Source organism: Fringilla coelebs, assembly GCF_963513975.1.
Source record: "Fringilla coelebs genome assembly, chromosome: 8".
NCBI classification, from domain to species: Eukaryota; Metazoa; Chordata; class Aves; order Passeriformes; family Fringillidae; genus Fringilla; species Fringilla coelebs.
In genome coordinates, this window is record NC_140066.1 from 23,324,600 (window position 1) to 23,343,698 (window position 19,099).

Genomic DNA, 19,099 nt, shown 5'->3' on the forward strand with positions numbered 1-19,099 from the left:
ATAAATGGTGTGTTTGTGTGCACTGTGGGATGTGACTGTGCTCCACAGGTCTAGCAGTGATAGAAGTAAGCAGGGCCAGGGGCTGGAGGGTTCCCCACTGCTGGCACAAGCTGAAGCTGTGCCTGGGACCACAGGGCTCTTTCTGGTGTTCCCAAGTGTGCTCTGCCCACAGCCAGCCTATGGGTTGATACAGGATCACTGCTCAGTGTCACCAAGACTGGGTGATGTTCTCCTCACTGGGCAGCCCTTTGCACCTCTGACTGGGTGAGTGCCAGATCCCTCCCTGGGACAAGCCACACAAAAAGCCTCCTGTCTATGAAGTGCCACCCCAAGCTGTCCCCAGCAAAAAACCACTTCCCTCTGGCAACCCTAGCACGTATAATCTGTGGATTTCCAGTGAGTTTATGGGGTGCTTGCAGCCTACACCTCCTTCTCTCTGCAAGATATGGTGCCATGGGTACTTTCTGTGCTCACCCCTGCGCACAATGTGCTCTGCACAGAAAAAGCTGCATGCACAAATAAATCAAGGGTGACTTAGTCTAGAGCCTTGGGCTGAGTTCAGCTATTGCTTTGTGCTCCTCCTTGGTGCAAGCACAGGGCCCATCCGAAAGCTGTGTCAGGCATGGGGGATATACGTGAGCAGCTTGACTCATTTCCTTTGTTGCAAAGTCCGAGTTTCTCTGGAGCAGAGTGAGACGGCCAGGCCAGCTCCCCCTCCACTACGTGCATCTCTTACTGCTTTTTCCACTTGCCTTCAGATCCAATTGCTACTTTTTCCTTTGGGCTTTATCTGAGGCTGCACCAGCCTTACCTCCTGCTGTCTCTCCCCAGCAGAGCATGACTGCAGAGAGAGCCCTGTGCTTGCCCATAAATCAGCTCAATCTGTCCTTCAGATTGCTTTGGCACCTGCTTCCCCCAAGGATGCTCACCCTTCCTGCTTCTTGGCGTGAGATATCCAGCAATCCCTTGGAAAGCATTCAGTTCAGTTTTCTGCCCTGGACCCTCAGCCTCCAGAATTCTATTTCCTTTTTATCTGGGGCCCATACACGGAGGCTTCTGCCCCCAGGCCTCAGGCTGTCCCTACTGCGTCATGTTCCCGCTTCCTCTTCCCTTGCTGTGCCTCGGGGATGCTGTGTCTCACACAGGACTGCTGCTGGCTTCAGCGTCCACTTGCTGGCTTTGTGCTTCTTCCCTGCTCTCTGTTTTCTGCAGAGCCAGTGCTGCAAGGCAGGGAGCTTCACCCTCATTCACTGTGTCACTGTGGCTACCTGCACCCAAACCAAGCCCTGGCAATGAAGATAACCCTCCCAAATGACTGCACAGCCTTTGCCAAGGTGTGGGGCTTGCTGTCAGCAGCTCTCCATTCAGTGCAGCTCCAGGGCGGTGTTCCAATCTCTGGAGCCATGGCTCTAAGAGGTGCTGGGGTCCATCCACCATCCTCCTCCCAAACAGCCCTGGGAGGTGGGTGAGACCAGAATCAGGCAAGACCACCAGCTGCCTGGAGAGGAGGCAGGACAGCTCATTACAGAATGCTCATAGTGGATGCCACCAGCTCTCCTTTCAGGCCCTGCTCCCTCCACTCACGTGTGGCAGCTGCCAGAGTGAGAGGGAAACTCACAGTGCCCCATGGCCACAGCACAAGGACCCCCCCCAAGGAAGGTCTCATCAATAACCAGCCAGTCTCTAGGGAACCATTGCAGCAGTTCCTCTTCCTCTTTGCCCGGCCTTTTTCCACCACAGGGACTTTCCAATGCCAAGCCTTTCTCTGGGGCAGACCCTGCCACATCTTTACAATGGTTTCACAAACAACAATAATCTCTCCAACGGCAGCTCTGACACTGTGCCTGGCAGCAGGATTTTGCTGGGCCAGCCAGGTGCTCTCTGTTGCTAGCTTTCCTAAAAAATAGAGAATTTGCAGCTCTTGAGAAAAAAATCCTCCCTTCCTCAACTCTCTGTTGGGCCCAGCCACAGCCATGCATGGCCTGGATGGCCCTTCCCTGTGGCACATAGCTCCAGCCTGCCTGTGCAGACTCTGCCTCCATGGCTTCATAGTGGTAAGCAGCTGAGTACCACAGAGGGAATGAGCTGTCTGGGCATGCTCTCTGAGCCCAGCTCTACCAGTTGTGAGCCATGCTGGGCAGCACCAGAGAGATGAGCCTGACCACTTTTCACCAGAGGCAAAACAAGATTGCCCCCCTCCTGAGGGTGTGTACCCTCATAACATCCACCACCACTCAGCAGTGCTTTAGGAACCTTTATTTTTAAAAGGAGTCTGTCTTCCACACTTAAGACCACTCTCAAGAGGATTAATGCAGGTGAATCTCCTGCAGCCCAACAAGGCACCAGACAGCTCCTTTACACCAGAGCCCAGAATGCAGGGGCGAAGCCACAGCCAGGGTCTCCCTCCTTGTGGAGGGGGCCAGGCACTGGGCACCTGAGAGGGGCTGGAACCTGGATCTTCCTGCACAAACTGCTCTCAAGTTACACTGATTTTGCAAACAGAGGCACAATATGAGCCAGACAACCCTGACAAAGCCCCTTTGTATGCAAAGGGCAAAGGTAGAGGAGATAGGAACAGAGGGCTCGGGTGTCCTGCAGCATAATCTAAGCTTCCACAAAGGAAAGGGAAAGGCAGGGCCAGTCCCAAGCTCTCATGGCCTGCTGCAAGCTTCAGCAGAGAGTTTGGGTACTGTCTGGGACAGAGAGATAAGGGAATTAGGCTGCTCTTTTCAGCTAAGTAGCTGCAATCAGTCACAGCTACAGGACTGATCCCAGAGGAGCTGTGGCGAGACACTGTGTGGAGTGCTGCAACTGCCAGCATGTGCGCTGGGATCCCCAGTGCCATGGAGCTGTGCCACATGGGCATTTAGCATCTGACTGAGCCCAAAGCAGCAGGACTCAGTGACCCAGCTGCAGGAAACATGCCCCGTTTCTCACAGGCAGAGCTTGGAGGTACCACCCAGTTCACTGAGGGGTTCAATGGGGGGAAAAGACTGTGTACTGCCTACCACTCCACCACCAGTACCACAGGATCAGGGAAGTAGAAGTGGAGCTAGAAAGGAGCCAAACAAACCGAAAACAAAGTGCTTTGGGCAGGGAGCAGTTCTGTAGTTTTGTAGTGCAGCCAGCGTTTTCATCTGCAAATGCACCTGGCATTTGCTCCTCCACTGGCACACACACAATTGCACTTGCTAGGAATAACCAGAAAGCCTGCCCTGGCTCAGAGATCCCCTAACTTCAGCCACCCAACAGGCTCTTTGAGATGCTGCAGGGATGCTTCAGAAAGGAGCAGGCTTCTGTACTGCCAATACAGGTAGGATTTCCCTTCCTTGTGCACCCAAGGCTTGGGATGACATTGTCCTTCCCCCCTTCACATGTTGTCATCCTGTAGCAATGCTGAGGGTGAGCAAGTCCTTGCCATAGATGGCTGAGGAACATCAGCCACAGCTTTTGAGGGGATTTTGTGCTCTCGGGGTGGGGTGGGAGGGGGGAAGGTGCTGTTCTGCAGGGCATCTGAGTACATCTCGTCCTGGACACTGGGACGCTGCACAACCCTTTGCAGCAGTGGCTTAAGCAAGCCCACAGTCAGCTGGTTCCCCTCACTGGAGAAGGGCACTGGGTCGTCCTGGGAATGAGGGAGGTGCTGCAGGACGACAGTGAGGATGTCTGAGGCGGTGAGCTCAGCAGGGCACAGCGGCCACAGCCTGTCCAGGTAAGGGTCCAGCTCCCGGTGCTGGGCAAACTCAGCCAGCAGTGTGATGAATATCTCCTTGTTAAGTAAGGGGCTGAGTTTGGAGAACTTTTCTGCCACCTCCACCACCCGCTGCCACTGCTTCAGACTGATGAGAAGGTGCAGAGCTTGCAGCACGGCCTTAGGCCTCTTGCTGCAGAGCAGCAGTTCCAGCTCCATCTCGTCATCCGCCTCGCTGTGTTTGTTCTTTCGGGCCAGAACTCCCAGTGCTCTCTTGTACAGTGGCACCCGGCCCTCTGGGCCCTCCTTGCTGCCGTATGACCAAGAGCTGCTAACATACTGCTGGGTCAGCTCCACAAAGCTGGGCAACCACTTGGGTTTGAACCTCAGGAAGGAGGTGCAAATGAGCTCAAAGAGCGGGACCATCCCATTCTGACCCACCTCCTCCAGCTGCGGCTGACACAGGACCTTCTTCCATACCTCTGGGGTGGCCCTGGCCACCAAGAGGCCATCCCCATTCTGCTGCAGCTGCAGGCAGCTCCTTGTGGCCTTCCAGGCAGCCTTGGGGAAGGAGGCAAAGACGGAGTTCAGATAGGCCAGGTTGTCTTTGTCCATGTCAGACTGCAGAATGCGGCTGACCTCCTGCTCCACCAGCTCATTGCAGTAGCTTTCCACCTCACTCTCTGGGGCACACACCACGCAAGTCTTGAGGAGCTCCAGGCTCATATAGCTCTGCAGCTCCAGGCTCATTGTGCTCAACAGCTTGGCGTAAGAGTCTTGTAGGCTTCGGGCTGGCTTCTGCTTCTGGTGGAGGCTGTGCTGCAGGATGGCAGCGAGGACCACAGGAGCCTGGAACGTACCACCTTTCTTCAACTTCTCCACCGTCAGCTTGGAGCTGCTGAGGCTCCTCCTCTGATAATATCTGCAGGCCTCTTCAAACACCATCTCCACCAGGCATGGCTCAGGCCTGCTGTTGTCCTCAGGTTTGGAAAAGCTAAAGCTGTAGATGCCACTCTGACTGAGGAGCTGGATACTGTCCTCCTCTCCCTGGGACTCCAGGAAATGCACCTCTTTCATGCTCAGGACTTCCTTTTCTACAAGCCTTCCACTGTTCTTGTCGACAAGGTACAGTACTCCAGCCAGCACACAGGCCAGGATGCTGCCAAAAGTCTTCAGCTGGACAGGACTCCCTTGGGCCAGGGGGCCACCCTCCAAGTCAAAGATATGCCTCTGTGTTCCATCTGGCTCCACGATACTCACAGAACCCTTTGTGCTCACCAGCAGCAGACCCCCACTGTTGGACACAGTGGAGGTGTGAATGTCCAGAGGCGCAAAACCTGAGAGAAGGCCCACAGAACCCAGCAGGAGCTTCTTGAAGTCTGACTCGCTGCTAGAGCGCAGCACCTTGCTGAGGATGAAGCCTGCAGAGGGGGCTGTGATGGTGAACTCTGCCTTCTCTGGATGCCAGATGAGGAGGAATTTGGAAGTGGTGGCAAAGCCGGCAGCAGCAGGCACTAGGAAGACGTGCTGGGGAGAGGCCAGGACCCGGTACTCGGGGCTGTTGTGCAGGACTATCCTCGCAGTGCCCAGCCGCACACCTTGCTCCCCCACCTCCAGAGCACGGGCACAGACACAGAACCTGAAGGCACACTTGCTCACGTCCGAGTGAGCACCCAGCGGCGGCCTCTCCTCACACCACACCAGGGTGGCTCCCTGGCTGCACACGGAGACGACTCGTGCCCGGGCACCCTGGCACAGCTCCAGAGTCTGCAGCAGCTGCCAGCCCACGGCCACCACGAAGTGCCAGACCTCGGTCCGGCCATGTTCCCACACCACGGCCAGTACCCAGGAGTCCGGTACCACGGGGCTCTGCAGGAAGAGCAGTCCCACAGGGGCTGGCTGGGGCGGCTGCCAGCTCCTCTCCAGGTCGGCTCCAGCGATGCTGTGGCGCTGGAAGGCCACCACCCGCGGCAGGGTGGGCGGCCGGCTCTTCTGCAGGAGCAAGACATGCTGTCCGTCGGGGCTGGACTGGACGTGGCTGGGGTCTTCTCCGCGGCACAGCAACTCCCGCAGCCAGTGGCCTCGGCTGAAGTCACTCAAGTCGGAGACCTGCCGCAGCTTCATCCTGTCAGCGACAGCGTGCAACAGGGCGAGCTGGGGCACGGAGCCACAGCCACCACTCAGTCCCCTCCCGGAGCCCCGCCACGCCCTACTCCCGGCACCTCGCTCCCTCGGCTCTCTAGGAGGGCCCCACGGACACCTCGGGCACCTTCCCCCCGGGGCGAGCCGGTTCCGCGGCAGCGACTCCCAGGGACCGGCCGCCCCCGGAGCTCGCTGCGCACCCAGCGCCGCCCGAGAGAACTCCGCGCTGTCCCGGGCGCACGCCGGGTCCCCCTCCCGCCGGAACCCACCTGCCGCGCGGCGACTGACGACCGGGCCCGGGCCAGCGGCAGCTCCGCTCCGCTCAGCGCTGCGCAGTCACGGGGCCGCGGGTTTCTGGGCGGAGCCGCTCCGCGCCGCCGCGGGCCGTCCCGCTCCTACTTCCGCCGCCGGTGCGGAGTGGGCTGCGGGGCCGCGTCCCGAGGGTGACCCGTGGGTCCCCGCAGACGGCGGGGCCATTTGTTACCGGGGTGCGTGTGTACGTGCGTGTGTCAGTCCCCGTGGGGCGAGCCGAGCTCCAGCCGGCCCGGGGAGGAGCCTCCCCCGCCCGCCCCGCCTGCGGGAGCCGCGGCCGCGCGGGGAACCGGCGGGCGCACGCGCGGCGCCTGCGCGGTGTGCGGGGAGCGGCTGCCCGCAGGTGAGTGCGGGAGCGGCGGGGGGGGACACGGGACCCCGCCCGCGGGGCCGGGCGCGCCCCCGCTGCCCCTCCGGCACCGGGGGCTCCGCCGCACCGGGGACTCCGCGGGGCGGCTGCGCTCCCCGCCGCGAGGGGCCTCGCTGGGTACCGGCACCCCCTTCCAGGGCCGCTCGCTGCCACCCCGGTTAGCTGCGGGAGCGGCCGCACGCAGCCCGTGCGGCGGGAGGTGCTTCTCGTGGCCCGCCGGTAACGCCGCGGTGCCCTGGTGCGTGCCCCGGGTGCCGGCCCCGAGGAGGCCTCGGGGCCTGCCGCAGTCCAGCCCTTCGGTGCTCGTGGGCCGCACCGTCCCCGGCTGCCGGTGGTTTGGGCTCGAGATAACTCCCAGGAAACGAGCCAGCGTAAACCAAGTAAACCAGTTGTCTGGTTTACTTCACCCTTCTCCGAACATTTGTACGGGCAAAGCGAAGGGAAACAGCAACAGTGGAAAAGCAGTGGGAGCTTGCAGTGTTTGTTGTGCTGAAGGCAGAGGCACTTGCTGCATGAGCAAGCTGCGGCCTCGGCCAAACCCTGTTGCCTATGTCGCTGTAACAAAGTTCATCAGCAGAGACTAATCCGAATGTATGGTGAGAGCCAATTAGGGGGAGCGGGTGGGTGGAATATGCAAAGCAATGAGATAATTTGAATCATTGCGATACGTGGTGGCTGCAGTTCACCAGCTGTTTGAGCTCTAGTAGCAAATGTGACAAAAATGTAGAAGAGGAATTTCAAGGGGAGGAAAGGACAACAGTTTGGCTTTCCAGTGATAATAGGTTGATCCACTGTGTCATTTATGGTACTTTTGCTGTGTGCAAAGAGATACTGTGGGCAGGGTACATACAGTGTAAAAAAGTTAAACAGTTATTAGCTAGCGTGCACAAAAGGAACAGTGAGGCTTTAATGGCCTGCTGGGCTAAGCATTTATCTGCTGCCTCCCCCAGCTAACACACCAGGCAGCCATGCAGACATCCCTTAGGAGGGGAAGGGTCAGCCTCTGCTGCTCAGAGTTGCTGAGTTGCTGTATTCTGGCTCCCTATTTTAAATTTTTTTTTTTTTTTTTGAACTTACACCTTTTCATGTTTGCATTTTAACTCCTGAGTACTTGTGCTGCTGATGGTCTGTATCTCAAAAATGCTACCCACTCTGCAGCTCCACCTTTCTTATCTTGGCATGACTTTACTGTGCAGCTTCTTAGAACGTAACAGCTACCTCAGAAGTCAGAGCCGAGGTCATGCAGCTGCACTGTGTTCAGCATGGGCCTTGGATCCACACCACCAGCTGAAGCCATGGGAAAAGGGCAGGGGAAGGTTACAGGGAGAGTGTTTTTCTTCAGAAGGAAGGCATTTGAAAAAGTCTGCAGGTGACATCAGCTTTTAGGTGGGAGTGCAAAGGCAGTGCAGAGTATTTAATGGTAAACTATGTGGGATGGATTCTAAAGGACTTGAAAAGTAAAAACCCAAAGTAATTTTCTGACATGAGAGAGCTGGTCATGGTAATCAGGAATACAGAGAGAAAGTGTGGTGAAAGGAAAAAAAAATCACCTTGTATGAAAAGGGTGTGAACAGATGCTGGTGGAAGCATGCAGTGCTTGTCTGGATGGACTTGGCAGGAGGAAGCATAGCTAGTTGGTAGTGTGAAGTTGATGGATTGGGTGTTATTTTACCTGGACATATAGAAATTAACGCAGTTATGCATGAAGTGTTAAAATTGTAGCTCAGATGTTACTCTTTTATAAAATCATTGCTGCTAAAGCAGGTGCAATGGGAGAAGTAGCATGTGGCTGTATTTGCATTAGGAAGCTGCTTGTCTAATTTTTCAAGAGGTAAAAAATAGGTCAGAAATGTAACTTTAGATTGTACTATGTAGAAACACACAGACTGCTCTGAGTGGGATGGAAGGAGTTTCTAGTAAAAAAAATATATATATTGTGGCTGTGCTGGGGCTTATTGCTTTGTAGTGCAGAAAAAATAGGAAAAATCTCTCTGGGTTTTTTGTCATCAGCACGCCTTCAGAATATGTTTCTCATTGCATACTGCCTGAAGGCACCTGGAAATTCTGCAGCATGGCTCCAAAGCTTGTACACTGTGTTGCTGCTTCCCTTGTTGGTGGGTTGAGCACCTTACAGTTGTAGAGGAAAGCACAGTTTGAGCAGTTTTTATTCCAATGGCCAATATACAAATGAAGTTGTGAACAATGGATGGAATATAAAAGCAGTGTGGATGTACTTGCACAATCTGTAACTGCCAATGCAAGAGTTTGTGGAGAAAGAGCTGCAAAAGGGCTTATGGCAGAAATTGGGCCATGGTGGTTTCTAAAGCATTGAGAAAAGCCCTATGTGTTCTTGCTCTGATTGTTTTTAATAGTGGGCTGCTGGGGGTGGTCCTGGGGGTTTTAACAGAGGAGCTGGAACTGGGTCCAGGCACTCCCTGTGCGCTGGGATTCATAAATTCTTGTGCTGGGTGCAGGTTGTCTGTTGCTTCCAGCGATGGATGGGCACTGGGACCTGTGTTGTAACTGCCTGTTGTTCAGGTCCAGTAGTCACTCTGCAGATGGATCACATGGATGAAGTGCAAGTTTTTCCTGGTACTTCACTGAAGTATTTAATGAGTGCTTAGCTTGTAACACATTCCTTTAGAAGCTGTGAGTTAACTTTTAGACGGGGATTTATTCTCCCCCCCCCTTGCATGATGGAGGCAGTTTTTGAACAACTTTCCTGTACTCCTGAGTGATGTACCTGCAGAACGCCTTGAAAGGCAAAGCATGATCACACTGAGTCCCAGGTGCATACACTCAGGGAGGGAGGAGGCAATTGCTGGCTTTGAAATGTTTGAAAAGGTGAGTCCAATCTTAGCAGCTCTGGCAAGTCAAAGGACATTGGATTCTAAAAGCAGAAGTATGTTAGTTCTTATTCAGACTCCTTATAAAATTGATTGAGGTTCAGGCTTTGACATTAACAAACTAATACAGATCACATGATTTGCACAGCCTTTTCCAGGTAGTGAATAAATGGTTTGCCAAGTAAGTTGTTTGTGAAAATACAGTTTTGCGTCATCTGTATTCTTTTTGTCTAGCCAAGAAGTGTTGCAGTATATTTTCAGAGGGGTCCACACTGAAAAAAATACACTTATTCATGTTTGGTTGCATGTGGGGGTTGTGTATGTGCATTTATAATCTTGAAAACTTTCAGGTTTGTTAGCCAAGGCAATTAAATGCAAAGTGCTGTGCTTGATGGGCTGCATGTAAGATTACAGAAGTTAAAAGTTCTGGATCCTGATATCATTTTGGTGTAGATGTGCATTAGTGTTATCCTCTTGACAGTATTTTTGCTGTTAAAAGACAGTCTATGGAATACTAATAAGTCTGTGCAGGAGCTGAGTGACAATATGAAGCATTGTGTAGCCATTCTCAGTGTGCACAGGTCTGAGTAAATCTCAGACTCAAAATACCAGGTTCATTTTCCCTGTGGCTACTCTAACAAAAAGCTAACAGAGCTCTGTTCAGCGGAGTGTCATATGTTTGGTTGGAATCTCTGTTACGAGTTTTGGAGTGAAACAGAAAGGAGGTGGATGGTTGGATGTGCTCATCTCTTCCTGACTGGATCAGCTGATCCTAGGGTTGATGAGAGATAAAGCCAGAGTCTGCCTGAACTTGTGTCTTTTATCTTCCTGCCTTTGAGCTGCCAAGACTCAGGCTCTGTCAAGTTTTCTTTTAGTTCCAGATGAAGCATCTTGGATCTTCTGCTGCACAGCAAAGTGTTTGTTGTTCTAAAAATCCCCATGCGTGTGCTTCTTGTGGCCCTGAGGGGCAGTTCTCCTGTGCAGTCAGTGAATACAGCAGGATTCACTTAGCAGCATGTGTTAATGGGAGTAACCTATTGACAGAATAAATTATCCATTTGAACCTAAAATGTGGAAAATGCACCAATGCCTTCTAAATGTGGTGTTTAAAGGAAAATTGTTAATTATCATTAATGTTGTTGTTTTCATAAACTGTCAGGGCATCATGATAATTTGACACCTCTGCAACTTATTTATAAATGTTTTGTGCAATTAACTGTTGTTTTCTGCAGATGAGTAGAAGGTCTCCATTTGCAAAATGCAGTTTTCTGTTTGTCTTTATGACATCTAGAAAATGTAATTGCATAAAGTGAAAAGAAAAAACCATTTGTATGACCTGATCATCATAGGTCACGAAACAAACACAGCCTAATAAAATGTTGGCATGAGAGGCATGGTTTACGTTTCTCTCTTTGCTCCTCCGTGTGCTCATTTGCAGAACAGCAAATTATAAACAAGAACATTATTTAATCCTTGCCTCTAGCAGTTGTCTTTGTATGTGCTCTGTGCAGCTTTGATTGAGAGAATGTGAATCCTAAGACCCATTTTGACAGAGACTAGAATTTTCACATGATCATGTGATCCTTCTGGTGCTCACCCTTTGTATCTTGATGTATTTCGATTTTTCTGTCTTTCTGGAAATGTAGGAGAGGGGTTAAAATACAGCTCTGAAAATCCAGGGACTAAGCAGAACTTATTGATCCCCTCCCAGTCATGTACACATTTGATGTGAGAACGCTGACCTAGAAGCACTGAGAGTTAGTTTATTAGTTTTGACATGGGGATTCGTTAGCTGTAATTCAATTAGAAGCACACTGATGGATGTGTTTGTATGCTGGGGCTGGCAGCTGTTTTAGGTTCAAAAACTTACAGTTCTAGTAAGAAAATTGTTTTGTGCAACCTTACCCAAGATTTGTATTCCTAGGCTAAAAGTGACATCGCTCTTGATTTGGTTTTTAATAGATTTCTCAGTGTTTCCAGTTATGTTTCTAATTAGAATAATGTCTTATTTCCCTTGACAGTTTAAAAATAACGCAAAGTCTTTAAAAGAGAAGCTATCAAGATGATTGAATAATGTTTTCTTTTTTGTTTGTTAGTTGGAAACCTTCTTCCATCTTAGTTTGATACAAAGACCTACTGGGCTATGGGAATAATTTTGGTTTTTACAGAAGGTTATGGTGCAGTTGTTGCTAAGCTTTCTTCTGTCAGGGTGTCTCAGGGCTCTTCCCATTCCCACCCCAGCCCATAACCAGCCAGGTGGTTCCCTTTCTAGTGGGAAGACAACACCTCTCTGCCTATGTAAATGTTAGCTTTTCAGGTGTGAGATCTGCTGCTCTCCTACCCTTTCCCATCCCAGCAAAGCTCCTTCCCTTTGCACCTGGGGCAGGGTCTTTTGCAGCAGAATTGTTTTTCCAGGCCTGAAAATGTTTTTCTGTTCCTTAGAACCAAGATTTATGGCTAAAGGGATGGATGTTTGAGTAACTGACTCTGGAAGCCTGAAAGTCCTAGTTGAGAACATAGTTGTAAGTCAGCTAAAAATTGTCTGTAGTGGAAAGAATGTAAGGAAGATCTGGAACTGGTATTCAGTAGTTGGTAGAACTTTGAAGGAAAAACAGATCTAAACCTGTGGGAGAGGGTTCAGGCAGTCTGGGATGGAGGCTACATCCAAAGCTCCCTCCATGGCTGCCAGCTCAGAAAGCTCTGGGGTCCTCGACTGGAACGGTGAACTTATCTCTCTGTCCATGATTTATCATGGCTGAGCACATTGACCACAGGAGCCTGCCCATGCTTTTCTGGAGCATGACTTAAGTCAAGCCTCTGTGTGTGGGATGCATATGTGTAATTACCTTTGGAGGTATGGGAGAAAGTCTGGGAGCTCAGGGCTATGAGAAGGGGTGACATTCCCTTTCTGCTAAGTGCTTCTGACTTGCTGCAGTGATGGAGGAGGTTAGAACAGTGCTAAAGCTGTGATGCTTGCCAGGAAAATCTGTGATTGTAGATAAATGTGTATTTGCAAGGTCAGAGTAGTGCTGCACTTGGTAGCATCACACATGAGGTTGAGAATATGTGGCAAGCTGTGTGTTCTGACTCAGCCCCTGGAGTGGGTTGTCTCTCACAGGAAGCTCAGGACCACATTACTTTGTGTAATGGCTCATTTTGTAATAAGGATACTCCTTTTTTTTAATAGTATAATCAGTAAGACCCCAATAATGATAGTAAAACTTTGTGGTTTTAGAAAATCCTTTGCTGTCAAATGAATCAAGAAATTAATTTGGTATAAAAAAAAATCCCTGTAAAGCTTGTCGTCTGTCTTGCATCCTCCTCCCTAAACTGAACCACATGGGATGCTTTTGAGGTTGGGCTTCCTCTCTGGCTTAATTTTCAGAGCAGCTGGCCCAGATAAGGATGCTAAGGTGCAGAGGGAGGCTTTACTTGTGTTAGATGCCACTTCAGAGTACAAAAAGCAGAATTTGGTGGGCAGCAAATTAAACAGAAAAGAGAAGACTTTCAAATAGTTTCAGGAACTTCATGTCCCCAGATGCCTTTGAGGCTTGGCCAGTATAAAAAAAGACTGGGTACCTGTTTGATATCAAGTATCACAATTCCTCCAGTGAGATTAAAAAATACATACTTTTCTAAATGTAAACTGCATTGGTCTGGATAATGAATCAATTTCTTATAGGGAAGAATTAAAATTTATCAATAAGGAGCTTATTCTGTTTCTGCCTGTGTGTGGACTTCTGGATGTCTTTGAAATGGGATGTAGAACTAGATGGGTCCTTTGATCTCGTTTCTTATCTGGTATAGTTATAAATGCCCTTACTTACAGCTTGTGAGAGACTGTGAGTATTTCAGTGCAGTGAAAAAAATCTTTCATGGTTGAGGCAGGCCATGTATGCCTTGAAGAAAAGTTCAACTTTTCTGAGCTTTTTTGTCTCTTCTTCCCTTCAGGATATACAGCATGGCCCAAACAGAGAAGAAAGGTGGGCTGCTCCGGAAATCTTCAGCCTCCAAGAAGCCATTGAAAGAGAAAGTGGTGTTGATGTATGATGAAATTTTCACAGTAAGCAGCTGAGCATCTCTTTTTTCTAAAGGGTTGTGTTAAATTTTCTCGGTTTAGTATATGCTGAGGGTTTTTCCCCAGTGGATTTCTTTCCTCAAGGTAAGGCCTGCACGGTGTAGGCACATGCTCCAGGCTCTCCTACTGTCATGCAGAACTCTGTATTCTGCTCTCTTCCAAAATGTTTCCATGTCCTCTTGTTTACCAGAACGATACCATCTATGGGAAGTCATGGCTTTCCCAGTATTTCTCAAACAATAATTCAGAAAATAAACAGAGGCATCCTAATTGAGAGCTGCTTCTCTTGGTCCTTCTTTTTTTTGGGAATCTCTGTAGCCAGAATTCTGCACTTTGAGGCCTCTTGGTCATCTGGCAGGTGATGCTGACTCTGAGCTATCCATGATAAAGACTTCCTTTAAATTCTGCCTGAATGATTTCTTTGCCCTCATGCCTGTTTATTTTCCTTACAGACAGAGGACCCCAGTAAGTGCAACCCTAGGTTTTGGGAGGAGCTCTTTCTTATGAAGGTAACAGAATGTGAACATCCTGTTGCTGTTCTGCCTACAAAGTGGCAGACAGTCAGTGCAAGGACTTTTGTTTCTAAGGTGTTGGTGATGGTATAATGTGCCTGAACTGCTTCTTAACCTGACAGGTCAACCTGGAGTATCTAGAAGGCAAGCTGGAGGCTCTGGATGGGGAAGAATTAATGAAGATAAAAGATAACATCAACTGCTTGTTTCAGCACTGCATCCAGGCCCTGGGTGAGGAGCACCCAATCAGAGTGGTGAATGCATTACAGGTACCGCGCTGGGGGACAGGGAACGCTGTCTTCTGCTTCTCATGAGGCCATGTGTTTGTTGCTGCTATCAAACACCTTGTGCTTGTTTCTTTGTTATTGAGAAGTGATGTCTACAGGGCAGTTGCTGCTTGTTGTCTGTGGAGGTTCCAAATATTCATAGTCTCTGCTCTTGACACAGCAATAGATGGTTTCAGAATTCATGAGGATCTGATGATGGAGGATGAAGTGGATGGCAGTGAGGAATCAAAGGGCTTGTTCACATTGCAGGCTGTCAGTTTGAGGTCTCAAAAGTACTTAGGCTGCGTAGCTTTGTGTTTTACTTTCACCTCTTCTCCCTTATTTCAGCTGCCTTTTTCAATTTTCATTTGGGTCAAAAAAGAAATAAAGCTCTGGAGAAGTTAGTGTGAAATTTATGCAGGAAATTGCCTCAGCTGGACACTGCCTAATTGGAAGCTGTGAAGAATTGTCACTCAGAATTCATAGCCATTTTTGTGCATGTTGTTCCTTACCAAAGCTCTGCTGTTCCATATCTTGTGGGAGAATCCCCTCCTCACTTTTGATATTTGATATTAATAGTTCTCAAGCTGATTCTCACAGTTTGGTGAATGCATTTGTTTTAGGAGTATGCAGAATGCATTTCAGCTTTAGGAGTACAGGATACGAATTCAGGTTTGAAAAAGTCATCTATAGGAGACTGTGGACCAGCAGTGAGCTGGGAAAAGTTGATTTAAAACAGAAATTACATCTGTGTACAATCTTGCATTGTTTTATTGTTATTTTTAGAATTAGTTTGAAAGAGTGCTACTAAAATTGTAGTTATAGCTACATAGACAGCTTAGACCAGCCCCAAATTCTTAAACTTGTATCCAGACTCTTGGAAGAACTTAGGGCAGGTCACAAGAATCCTGCTGTGTGCATGTGAATAGGAACCAGGTAACACATCCCGAGCTCAAACTGGGAGAGTGTTCCCTTAATCAGACTATGTTAATGTGGAAGGTGATCCTGAAGCCAAAACTTACTTAATCATTTTTTTGAGAATCAGCATGGTGACCAGAGGTTTGTTTAGCCCAGTATCTGTTTCTGACAGTAACCAAAAAAGGATGTCTACCTTACCTTTCTGCTTTTGTGTGGTTCTAGAGGTCTTCTAATTCCATCAGGTCTGTTTTGTCTCCAGCTTTACCTGTGAAACTAATTACCTCTCACTGGTAAATTTAAGCTGGAATCTAAAACTGCAGTGGTTGTATTCCTGCTCATTCCCCTCTTCACAGGACTGAGAATTGCCTGATGACAAAAGTCACCCCAGACATTTTTGTCTCTTAGGACAAATGAATAATTTGCTGCCCATACATTTTCTAGAGAGTCTGCTGGAAGCAGAGTGTGCTGATACCTGTGTATCTTCAAGAACTTGGAATGAAGCAGTAATTACAGTAATTAAGCTGCCCAATGGACTTGGAGCCTTTTTTTTTTTGTGGGAAGATTGGTTCTCTTGTTGCAAAGACACAGTTTATTGCTCCAAGTTGGTATAGCAGTGTGGTAACCAAACAGAAATTTGTGCTCAAACAAAAAAAATATGGACAAATATATTCTTCTCCAATTTTTACGAATTTTCAGCATCCAAGATCCTTTTTAGAAATGCCAGAGCTGGAGGAGAGGTCAGACAAAATGTGTGGCCTCCAGGCTGGTGGTATTAATTTCAGTATCTGCCAGTGCTAGGAGAGGATCATGCAGTGGGTTTTGCTGTTGAGTTGGAGGCGTTGCCTTACATCTCACCTTCTGTTTTTTCCTTTTGCAGACTTTGTGTGCATTGATCCGGGGTGTCCATCAGAAGAACAAATCCACTTCTGGGTTTGACATCATCAACATGCTTGTGGGTTTTGACAAGGCAGAGCTGTGTATGAAGGTGAGGCCCTGGCAGTGCAGAGAAGCAGTTTGCACAGCTGCTGTGTTGCAAGGGCAGTGAGTATACATGGGTGTGTCTACCAGGCAGCAGCTTTTGGGGGAAATATTTGAGCCACTTATTAAAAATAGCTGTCCTGAAGTTCTGTACCTGCCAGTAGCACAGATATTTGGGGTCCCTGGGTTGGTTAGTAATATAACAGAGCATGTTCTTTTCCTCCAGTTCCACACTGTGCAGTCACTGTTGTTGAGAAACCTTAAAGCCAGAAAAGGCTGTCACAGGTGATCACCACCTAATATTGAACCTCACATATTTTTCTTTATCTGAGTGTCATACCCTGTGTTCTCACACTCTATCAGCACATGTACTGTTTTAAACTTACTTGATGCTCTTCACTGTAAAGATGTTAAGTTTGGTAAATGACAAAGTAACCAGTGATAAAGCTGAATTTTTGTTGTATCCTTCATCTCTCTACAAGAGTAGCAATTTTTCTTCTCTATACAACCTGTAGTATATTTGGGGAAAACATTAAGTAGTAGTTTGCCTATCAGTTTTTTAATCCTAATTTATGTATGTATTGTTAATTGGAGGTGTGCTGCTGCATCTAGAGAAAACTCATGGAAAATGATAATGATGTTCTACAGTAATCATTAAGCTGTAGCTAACACAAAGAGTGTTGAGAAGCAATAGTATGAATATGGCCAGGGTAGCAGTAGTAATGGCTCAATTATTGATTCTGGAATAACAAGTCTTTATGCTGGTGCTCTGCTACTTGAATCTTCCAGAAGGCTTTATATAGAAAACATTTCAAGTAATTTAAAATATTACTTTTAAATAATGTGACTGTTGTTCTTTAGAATCTGATGGAGAGCTTGGACTCCCTCCTCTGTGCAGAAGGTTCTGAAAGCCTAAAAAGCTTGTGTCTGAAGCTACTTCTCTGCTTGGTGACAGTAAGTAATTAACAGCTGAATAATAACTTAAGGGCTTATATGAGCCACATCTGAGGGATGGAACTGTTTCAAAACTTGAGCAGAATGCTGCAGTGTGAAGCTTAAGAAGGAGAAGGAAGTGGTGAATGAGAGCCAGTGTCAGTCCAGAATATGCATGGTAGCTCCAACCATGATGCCAGTGCAGACACTTTTAATCCTGGTTAGATAGGTGCCAACTGGGGTGAAGGGGAGAGGCAGGAGGATGTATCACTTGGATTCACAGGTGTGGGTTTTTTTTAGGAAAAACATACTTAAGAAGTCTCAGATAAATAGAAAGGAAGGAAGAAGGGTTGAGGAAAGACAGAAAGTGTGGAGTAGACCAGAGTGGTGAGGATGTGAAGAATGAGGAAGTTGTAATAAATTGCCACTCATCAGCTTTTGGAGATGATCAACTGTGAACTATTTTGATTGTGATAAGAGATAATTGAGAGTGGTGGAGCTCTTCATTGTCCTCTTCATGATGGGAGGCTTCTCAGTGGAGCATATGTGCCCTGTTTTTCATTCTCTGCCTCCTGTGTAGAGCCTGCAACAGCTGATGGCTGTTGTCATTCATGCAGCTGTGTAAAATACCAACTTGTGGAGGAGTGGGGGAGCTCTTAGTCCGTGGGTGGTGCTTCTTGGCAGAGAGAGGGCTGGCAGGCAGGACAGATTTCTTCTACTTCATGTCTAGCTCTATTGCTAGTCACACCTTGACTTGCTAAGTGTGAGATAAATGTGTCCATCTGGAAGCAGAACTCTCCTGTTCCCAATGTATGCCAGAGGCAGCTAGAGCATTGGTGGAGGTTTCAGATGAGCTTTTAAAACTTGTGTTTGTACTCAGGTGACAGATAACATTAGCCAGAACACCATCTTGGAGTATGTGATGATTAACAGCATATTTGAAGCTATTTTACAGGTAAGGGTTCTTCCTTCTACTGTGGGGACTCTTCTCTAGTGGGAACTTCCAGTAATGTGTTTGCTTTTCAGCTTTTTCAATGCACTGTAGTTCACTGGCGTTGTTGCTGCTTCCATTCATAGCTCAGTCATACATATATTTTGTAATGTTCTCTCCCCTTTACTCTAGTCTGCTGTTTTTAGTCACTACTGACTATTTAAAGTATTTTCATTTGAGACATTTTTGCACAGTTAGAATCTGAACAGATTTCTGGGCTAATTTCACACAGAATTTCTTTACTGGAGAAACTGTTTTTCAAAAAAGGTAGTATGCATATATTTTTTCTGCTCTTGGATAAATTATACTTTTTTCAGTGAAACTGAGCCTTGGAGAAACCCAGAACACTTGCACAGTTTATGATGAGATATAATACAATGCTGTTGTGAAATATATTTGCCCTTTATGCCCTGAAAGCCTATGTGCATCCTTTCTGTGATAAATGAGCTTCTGTGTGTGCCGAACTTCCTTGAGGCACTGACACTCCCTTCACCCAAATATCCTCTTTCAGATAGGACTTAATTTGCTCTTACACATACATTTCATAGCTGTGCTCTGAGTCACTGCAAGCTTCCTGCAGCAGGCCTGACAGAACAGTGTGATTGTCTATTCCAGATCCTGTCCAGCCCTCTTAGTCGCAGGGAACATGGGTATGATGCTGTTGTCCTTTTGGCCTTGCTTGTCAACTACAGAAAGTATGAGGTAGGTGTAGAAGCATCACTTCTCTCTTCTTTATTAATTTGGAGTGGCCTCTGGATTATGAAGGCAGCACACAGTACAGTTTTTTGTAGTGCACACTGTAGCATCAGGGCATCAGTGTGGAGCAGGAGAAGCTTTGCAAGGCAGCCCTGTTTTGCTCCCTGTGTCTGTCTCTGATGTATGTGTACAATCAAATGTGTGTGATACTCCTACAGCTCCTTCTGTGCCAGCATGAAAGAAACTACCTAGGGAATTTGCATTTCCTTTGTGGAAATAGTCTGAGGAAGGTCCTTTTGGAAGAGTTGCTGTTGTGCCAAGCCATGTCTGCCTCTGTGTGTGAGTGTGTGGTGATACATAATCTCC

At 48.3% G+C, this 19,099-nt stretch overlaps 2 protein-coding genes across 5 annotated transcripts in view; one reads left to right on the top strand and one right to left on the bottom strand.

The window, feature by feature from the left end:
- Positions 1 to 13: 13 nt before the first annotated feature.
- Positions 14 to 6,217, bottom strand: HPS6 (HPS6 biogenesis of lysosomal organelles complex 2 subunit 3). Of its 2 annotated transcripts, none has more exons than XM_084210673.1 (2): positions 6,103 to 6,217; positions 14 to 5,816 (listed from the first exon to the last, which is right to left on the bottom strand). In XM_084210673.1, the coding sequence occupies exon 2, from the start codon at positions 5,813 to 5,815 to the stop codon at positions 3,371 to 3,373; it is 2,445 nt and encodes an 814-aa protein (XP_084066799.1). In that variant the 5' UTR covers position 5,816; positions 6,103 to 6,217; the 3' UTR covers positions 14 to 3,370. The 2 variants fall into 2 exon arrangements, with proteins under 2 accessions (XP_084066799.1, XP_084066800.1); XM_084210674.1 differs by having other exon boundaries at positions 14 to 5,845; positions 6,103 to 6,137.
- The window catches only part of ARMH3 (armadillo like helical domain containing 3), a 123,642-nt gene continuing 110,674 nt past the window's right edge, over positions 6,132 to 19,099 (top strand). Inside the window, exons 1-8 of one of the 3 annotated variants that reach the window (XM_084210677.1) lie at positions 6,132 to 6,488; positions 13,313 to 13,424; positions 13,892 to 13,948; positions 14,074 to 14,220; positions 16,013 to 16,120; positions 16,975 to 17,067; positions 17,927 to 18,001; positions 18,653 to 18,739. In XM_084210677.1, coding sequence (XP_084066803.1) covers positions 13,323 to 13,424; positions 13,892 to 13,948; positions 14,074 to 14,220; positions 16,013 to 16,120; positions 16,975 to 17,067; positions 17,927 to 18,001; positions 18,653 to 18,739 — 669 coding nt within the window. In that variant the 5' untranslated portion in view covers positions 6,132 to 6,488; positions 13,313 to 13,322. The remainder of the gene's footprint in view (positions 6,489 to 13,312; positions 13,425 to 13,891; positions 13,949 to 14,073; positions 14,221 to 16,012; positions 16,121 to 16,974; positions 17,068 to 17,926; positions 18,002 to 18,652; positions 18,740 to 19,099) is intronic. The other 2 variants (XM_084210675.1, XM_084210676.1) reach the window with 2 other exon arrangements.